At 31.7% G+C, this 8,819-nt stretch overlaps 1 protein-coding gene across 1 annotated transcript in view; it reads right to left on the bottom strand.

Annotated features, from left to right (window-relative positions):
- Positions 1-8,819, bottom strand: part of LOC105617718 (twitchin) — a 95,417-nt gene that overhangs the window by 52,492 nt on the left and 34,106 nt on the right. The window contains exons 51-55 of the mRNA XM_012199275.1: positions 7,503-7,547; positions 5,436-5,474; positions 1,145-1,295; positions 749-985; positions 283-419 (exon numbers count right to left, since the gene is read on the bottom strand). Of these exons, the coding sequence (XP_012054665.1) occupies positions 283-419; positions 749-985; positions 1,145-1,295; positions 5,436-5,474; positions 7,503-7,547 (609 nt within the window). The remainder of the gene's footprint in view (positions 1-282; positions 420-748; positions 986-1,144; positions 1,296-5,435; positions 5,475-7,502; positions 7,548-8,819) is intronic.

The raw sequence follows: 8,819 nt of genomic DNA, 5'->3' as shown, positions 1-8,819 counted from the left end.
TTTACGTTACGTTAGTTACTTATACGTAGTAGGTACGTACGTTAATTAATAGTAGTAGTAGTACTAACGTAACTTTAATTTAATTAATTACTACACAATATATATATATATATATATATATATATATATATATATTGAATTAAACTTGTTTTAAAATTGAAGAGCTATCCATATAAGTTAAATAAAATATCCAAATAAATTTAGTTTAGTCTTGCTAAACAATTAACTTATTAATTTTTTACAATTTATATTTGTGTGTGTTATATGTAGAATTAAACGTACCTTTTCTACTTTCTTCAATGCCGGCATGGGCTTCTCGACTTCCTTCAAATCTACTTTTTCTTGCTCAGCTTCTTCTCGCGCCCATTTTTGATATTTCCTCTTCTTCAACATAGCACGGAAGTCCATGCCACTGGCGTCTGTCATTATTCATCCAACAAATTAAAAATAGTAAAGCAAATTTTGTGTTATCACTAACGTACATATTTTAAATATTAGAATTATAGAGATTATATTAAATTTAAATTAAATATGATGTAAGTATATAATATCTAAATTTTTCAAATGTAAATAAATAAAATAAAAAAACACAATTCGTTCTTATTTTTTGTTTGGTGTGTTTGTGTGGTGTTTGAGCTTTATAGGATTAAGTTACTGATCTATATTAACTGGACACCATGCTAAGACAAAGATTGCGTTTCGGATACATGATAAATTATATGACTATAAGAGTATTAAGTTGACTCACCGGAAACATAGAGCTGCATCTCGGCGGAATCTTCGCCATGGATGTTGCTCACGACGATCTTGTAAGTGCCCTCGTCGTTGGGTTTCGTCTTCCTCATGCAGAGGGTGATCGTGTTGGTCTCCGAATCAGTGAGGAACTTGAAGCGGCCACCCTCGATGATCTCGGTAATACCCTTGTAGAATTTGAAAGTTGGCGCGGGCGTGCCTTCCACCGCGACGGTAAGATATGCCGTCGAGTCTATAAAAAGAATGCCAATAGAATTAATATTGTTAAAACAAGAATATGTTATTAAAAATATTTTACGTTGTAAGACATTTATTATTGCTGCAATTACATATATTAATTTAAAAAAATTTTCTATAAGTTTTCTATGAGTTGAAGAGCAAAATGCATTACCTTCGACAGCAGAGTACGATTCCTGAACATCGACGATCTGGGGTGGTCCAGCTGGTCCAACATCTCGCAGAGGTGTACTAGGTAAATTGATTCTATTCTCGAGGTCCGCCACGCTGGGTCTTCTGATGTCCGCTGTACTCGGACGACGACGCTATGCCATTCAAATAAAAATGTGATCAAATTTATACACACTTTGCCATCGTATTTAATATTGACATTGAAAAGCATTTAAATAAAAGCGAGAATATTTAAAGCATAACGCGCGACGACTTCTGCTGATCATATAATTTAAATTTGAGTTTAATAAATCAATGTAATCAAAGAAACGCAAATCATGATCTGTGTAGTTAATAAATGATTCATACCTAATAATAAAAAATGATAGTTAGATAAATATTTACTTATTTTTTACAAATACATCCTATTTCTTTTTTGTAACAATACAATAAAAATTAATTTTATTATTTTTAAAATTATTTCTTGCAAAATAGAAACTAACAAAAAAAAAGCAAAGAAATGGAAATCGCCATTGTCGTTTGAAAAATCTGCAGCGCTCATGCGATTTTGCATATTTTGTACATTTTAATTATTACTTACGTTTATTTACATTTAATCATTGTGAGTTAACGTTATTTACATTGAAAATTAATTTACATTATTAATCAGCGTTACGTTTCACGCATTAGTGACTTTGTGTTATTTCACTAAATCAAGTGAGTTTCAATAATGTTAGTGACAATTCTAAAACACATCCTCTTGTCAGAATACATTGATTAGCAAGATGGGATCAATAAACATGGGTAATTTCACTTTCCGACTTTCATAAATTCTTTAATTGTAAATAGCTATTACGATTTCAAGGTTTTCTTACTTAATTTTAACAGGTGTTTTGAAGGATTAGCGATTATTGTTAATCTTCAATTTAATTAAATTTTTATTTTCACATTTATATTTTTTAACAAATTATTTTAGAAATTTTGTATAATCAACTTACTTGCCTTCCATTTGCCTACATGTTTATCTTCGTTTGCATGCAAAGAAAATATCTTAAATAATTTGTGATAAATAATTAATCGAACGTGTAAGAATCCCTTGAATACGTATAGTCGGACAAAGGAAATAGAAAGGGAATATATTAATCAGATGAAAAGATTGATGAAAACAGGAAAACATAAAATTTTAATATTTTTTAAACATTTGTAAAATCATTCTGGTAATAGAAATAGTATCATAAATGATACTAAAATCTATTTATAAACATTTTTGCATCATTCCTGCTTTCAACTTTAGAAACAAATGAGAAATGCTCTTCCGTTGGTGAAATAGATGTTCTTATACGATAATGAAGATGTGATATTTGTGCGTCGATGCACAATTCGTGAAATTGTGGCAAAACGCATTTGCCATGAGATGTGAATCGCAAAGTAAAAATATGAATCACAAGTTACGCGTGGAATGAGAATTTAAAGCCGAAGTTAGTTAATCATTATTTACATAAAATAGTCGTCAGTCAAGAAACTTTCAGACGGGATTAAATTGCACAAGAAGGGACAACTTTACAGAAAAAAATAAAGATACAAATTCAAAATAAAGAACTATTCTGTAATTATAAAAAAATACAATATTAAATTTAATATTTGCAATGTTATGTTATTATTATGTTATTATACATACATTATTGTTATTCCTACTAGTGCAATAAAATTCTTTTTTTTAAATCTATGGCAATCTAAGACAATGATAAGGACATCATTAACAATGTTCTTGGTCTTACAAGTCGTCGTTAGAATACTAAAAATACATTAGAAGAAAATTAATAAAAGATACAGAAAGTTGAGGAAGAGAATGATACGTGAATTCAATGTGATGTGTATGACATGAAAAAATTATTTTTATGCTTTGGCGATGAAATGATTGCTTACTCCGTGAACCAATCTGATCCTCGTCAATTAAATTGCCGTTCGAATATTCGTCTAATGGGAAAATCAGTTATCAGGATTATTTACAAAGAGACACATTATCTACACGATATGCACAAATACGATGCCGTACATTTATAAATCGGAATGATGAGATAATGGAACATGTTTAATGTTTCAAAAAGCGACATCGTATTCGTGATGATGAGAATGAGAATATTTCGATCGAATCTATTTAACATATAGTGTGAGCACGATGAATATTTACACCTATACATAAAATTCTACATAAATAGTTATTTCACACATATATATATATCTTTGACATATAGGAGCAAACTGCTCAGTTTCAAATCTATCGCAGCGATATGCAGAATTGCAGAAGAGAACTGAACTCTTCGATCGTCAATCTTTTAATAAAAGGACAAATTATTATGATTAATTATAAGATATATTCACCACAATTTATAAATAATTTCATATAAATAATAAATTATTTTTAGCAATAAAAAAACAATAAAACAATTTTATTATTAGATATTAAATTGAGGTATTTCTATAAAAATAATTTCATTTGGAATAAATTTTTAAACATTCTATTCGTAGGATACCATGGACACTAAAATAAAATTGCTTTTATTCGTAGGATACCATGGACGCTAAAATAAAGTTGCACTACTGCGACAAGTCTGATACTGAGTCGTACTGCAACTACTAAATTTTTAATGGTGGTAGATCTCGCACAAACAATTTTTTCAAAATTGAGATTGATAAAAAAATATGTCAGCAATTCCGCTTTCTCCATGGATTATTTATAATGTAAATTAACTTCAATTTCTTACCACCATTATAATCTAAACTGCATCTAAACTGCATCTATACAGCCGCATAAAATGTACAGGTGTATCCGCTCGAACTAATAAGCAGAATTTCCGCAACGCGGCCGCAATGAGCTCCTTCAGGCGTTACACATTGAACCGATTCATGTTTTTAATTTTAATTACAAAGTTCGCACATAAATCGATGCAATGTAAAAAAAATCGTCACCTGCAAGCGCATTTCGTCGACGTTGACTATTCGCGAAAAAGTGCTCTTTGCAAAAGATAAATATTTATAGAACATACAGGTTTATAGAATAACATCCAAAAACTTTGCTCATATTAATACTGATTTCTTTTTAACAAAAAGATAAGGTAAAGAAAAATCGACAGATCTTTGCGCCGTAAGAAAACTTTCCTTTCTGATCTCTTAATTTTGATAAAATTTTTTATTTAGAATGAATAATAATCTTAAGCAGAATTTTATTAATAAATAATAATCTCTCTATTAATATCAATCAACTTTTAGATCTATCAATTTTTGCAGATTTTTGGAGGCTATTCAAAAATATCCTGTATAAACAATTTTCAAATTTTAAGCACGCAATAAACAAGAAAATAATATCGAGATAACGTATATATAAACGTAGATAACGTATATGTAAATGTATGTACAAAATAATATAAAAATATACATATGCGTACACGCACAACAGAGATATTGTGCTAACCTCTTTTTCTGGCAGCGCGCCTAGTCGGCCGGGCTTAGTCTGTGTGTGGTGCGTGAAAAAATAAAAGATGAGATAGAAACAGAAATAGAAACATAAAAGGGGTGGGCAAAGAGAGATTAGAATTTTTTATTTCTGAGGGGGGGTTCCATAAAAAGTGGGCTCTTATCTTGGGAGTGTTCAATATAATAGGGGGAGGGAGTGATTCATTTTTCGATGTGAGAGAAAAGAAAACTCAAATTATTGATCAGTAAATTATTTGCCAATATGCTCTCACGAACATATATTATAATATTAAAAGATATTAAACCGGTATTAAAAATTACGGTAATAAACCGCAAATGGTTGAGAAAATAGCGGCTAGCGTGTTTACAGTAGCAGCAGCAGCAGCAGCAGCAACTTCAAAAACTTCAGTTAAAAACATGTCATCAGAATTATGTTTTTTATTATTATTAATATCATCATCGTCATATATTGTCGTTATTGTTATTAATATTATTATTGCCATCCCGTGGTAACGCGTAGCGTTGCTTTTGCCTCTCTCATCGGGGACTTCCCTCGTCAAGTACGTTTTTAGTTTTCGTTTTAGTTATTGGGCTTTTATTATTTTGTCTTTCTGTAGGCGAACAAGGAAATAAAATCGACGCTTAAAAATATAAGAGCTTGAGGGGGGGAGGGCGCAAAAAAATAGAAAAATCCAAAAAGGGCGGTCGGTGTCCGTAAGACAAAAAAAAAGAAAAAAGACAGAACAATACATGATACGAAAGATTGCTGGTATAGTATTTTGAGCAGGTAAGCTTTGTGTTATAGCGAACACAAATCTCACCTTTGTTTCGAAAACCTCACCGGGCCGTAACTTTCCCAACTGCAAAAATCACAGAGACGAACACATGAGGGTCAAGTGATTGCTCGTCATCGTAAAGATATTCCTTTTGTCGCTTTTATTAACACGGATTTTTGTTAAAGTTTCCCGATAGATTTATACAGAACGGACATTAAAATACCTCTTTCTCTTTTACAGAAACAGTTGACAAAAAGCGCTGATTTCGAAAATGGAAGACAAAAATGCTCCTGCGTGCTGGCTTCGCTATTTCTGTTAAGGGGCAAGAATTGGCTCTTTTTGCCGAATTAAAACGGAATTGCTTTTTGATTATTTGCTTAGGAGAGACTCGGTAAGGACACGGATAAATAAAAGTCTGAGATTGAAGGAACAAGGAAGAATCGCGGTAGACGAACACAAATGGGGGCTGTTCGAGGCTCGCCTTACCGACGTTGCGACAGCTTTGTGCGTTTGCATTTCTGCGGGTGCATTGCTAGACAGAACAGTGCGATTCGGCGGTGCGCGTTGTCAGCTAATACGTCAGTGAGTTTAGGTGCAACCAGATTGCATGTGATCGTATGAAAGAGACGGATCTTTTAAAGAATGAATCGCCATTCGTAAGAATAATCTGAAAACTGCATGTCGATTATCTCAAACCTCTGTTACATCTTCATTATATTTATATGAATTTCATAACAATTTTGAACTATAATTTAATTGCGGTTTTATATAATCGCTATTTCATAAATTTATTATAACTTTTTAATATAATTATTTTAATACAATTATTGATTTTTTACAAGGTTACATAAAGGTTCAACATAATCGATTAAAGAGAAGCAAGGGTGTATCCGTGGCTAGTTACAAAATCACAACATTATCTTAATGAAATTATTATTTACACTCATAAATACCTTCAATATATTGATGTTTAAAATTTCGTCACAAGAGAATTCAGAGGAGATTTTTAGAACAACCCATATAAATTCATTCCAATCAAATTTTTGGGATTTTCACTTTTGCGCGACAAAATGTTCGAATTTACTAGATTAGTATGCGAGATAATAATTTAAATTTGATAGTAATGCATATTCAACTAACAGAAATGAAATAACAAGTGTTTCACACGAACGATGAAGCTTGATCGTCAGACATGATTCACACGTCTTGTCGCGCTACTCAAGATATTTATTAGCGTCGATGTCTATCTACAACGGCACAGTGCTTGCCAAGATCACCCAGTGATCTATTGGATAAAGATGTAAGCCAGGAAAGATTTAAAATCTCATATGCGAGTGATTAACATGCACACGAATAATCCCTGACTTCTTTCACTTCTCTCATCTCGCATTATCAATTAATATTATTGTTATTATTATTATTATTATTATTATTATCATCAGAATATGCATATCGGTTGCAACAGATCCGTGCCAAGTGCAAAGATGCATTCGTTTTTTACTCGCTTTACGATTTTGGATTACGTATGTCGAAAGGCACGTGCGAGATATTGCTCCAACATCTTTTATTTTATCAAATTAAACAAGATCTTCCAAAATATCTATTAATATTTATTAATTTTCCAAAATGTCTATTATAAGAAATTATGTTAAAAAAAGAAATACATTTTTTTAAAATAAAGGATGCTGAAACTTTTCCAAAGTTTACACGTCATCGTCGAGAATTTAATTGTTTGCTTTCGATATGAAATTTATTCATTAATCGAATACAAACCATTATCGTTATAAAATGTGCGTGATTAAATTCAGGACGACTCGTGCCATAAAATACGACCACAATAAGTAAATAGTAGTAAAAGGAGCAGGCAAAATCGAGCAAAGACAATCGGAAAGATTTCACCATTAATAATAAAATTGCATTAAAAAATTGCATTAAACTATTTAGTTCTTTTTTATTTATTCCGTAGTACGGATTCTCTTTGCGCGATACTCCAGTGAGTATAGTGTACGAAAGAGTGTGTGAGAAAAGTAAGTAGAAGTGCATTTGGTAGTCGAGTAAGGGTTGCAGACGAGACATTCGCTTCCGCGTTTTTCTCTCAGCGATTTATCTCACCTTTCGCTCGTCCAGCACCTCGCCAGGACGAAGCTTCCTATGCTCCTATGGATCAAATCTCTATTAACCACTACTGCGAGGTAAAGATGATTGTATTGTGCACGTGTATGTTTGTGTTTGCGTGTATACACAATAAATGATGCTGCAACATTTACATTGTATAATATGATCGTTTCGATCGATCGGCATTTGTCCTACCACCCTGTTAGACATATCAAAACGCATTCCCCGCTTTATCTCTATCTTGAAACTGAACCAAGTCTCGCGAAATTGACTAAAATTAATTACATCAACGCAAGTTATGCGTCTGTTTAATTTTAGTAACTTTAATTAATGCTTTTCTGCTATTTTCATTCCTGAAAGTTGCTCTAGTTTTAAGCAGTTAAGCTAAAAATATTTATTAAGATGTAAAACGCTAATTATAATTTAGAAAGATTATTTTAAGACAAAAAAAATGTAGGATCTTATCTCGAATTTTACGGGGAACGCCTTCGATCGTCTCACTCTCAGCTGGGATAATCCACATAATCATCAATTATCCGTGTTTCTTCGATGTTCTTCTTCAGGAAGTGAACTTCCGTTTAGTTCTTCAGATTCTTGCTTTTTGCAAATCAATATGCATCAATCTTGAACATCCTCAATATTACGTATCACAAGTTGACTTTCCATTCTCTTTTTCTTTTTGAAGAAATGCCTTTGCTGACGATGGAAGATAACGGAACTCAATTTTTTTCGGAGGAAAGGACAAAGGAAGAAAAGAAAATGCTTCAGAAGCTGGTAAACTCTGGATTTTTCACTGATGAGGAGTTTCTAATCTAAATCTCACGCCTTGCTGACACTAAACGCGACATGCGTCACTCGACGAACTCGTTGTCGGGGATTCACGGCGCGTATCTATCACGAATACGACACCACTAAGACCATCACTGGACTTACACTATAAAACTCAAAAAAAAGCTACAAAAAATCCTAGGGCCAACCAGCAGTAGCCAGTCTACCTACTTGTTCGTCGAGTGTCTTACGCGACTCATTAATCATCTACCTAATGGGACTCGTACAAACATTTTGCACTTTGAAATATATTCAGTATAACATATTCTAAAGTAATACAGAAAATGGAAACCTATATATAATTTTATATATTAAATTAATTTGAAGAAATATAGAATTTGTACAAAAAATATAAATTATTAATTCAATAATAATATTAAAATACATATATTTCAATTAATTTAATATATGGATTTTATATTTAATATAATTTTCTCTATATTATTTTAAAAAATAGACATTAAAATAATCTTTTTAAATATTATT

This window comes from Atta cephalotes, assembly GCF_000143395.1.
Source record: "Atta cephalotes unplaced genomic scaffold scaffold00001, whole genome shotgun sequence".
Taxonomy (NCBI): Eukaryota; Metazoa; Arthropoda; class Insecta; order Hymenoptera; family Formicidae; genus Atta; species Atta cephalotes.
The sequence above is the reverse complement of the archived record's forward strand: the minus strand, read 5'-3'. Positions and strand labels throughout refer to the sequence as shown.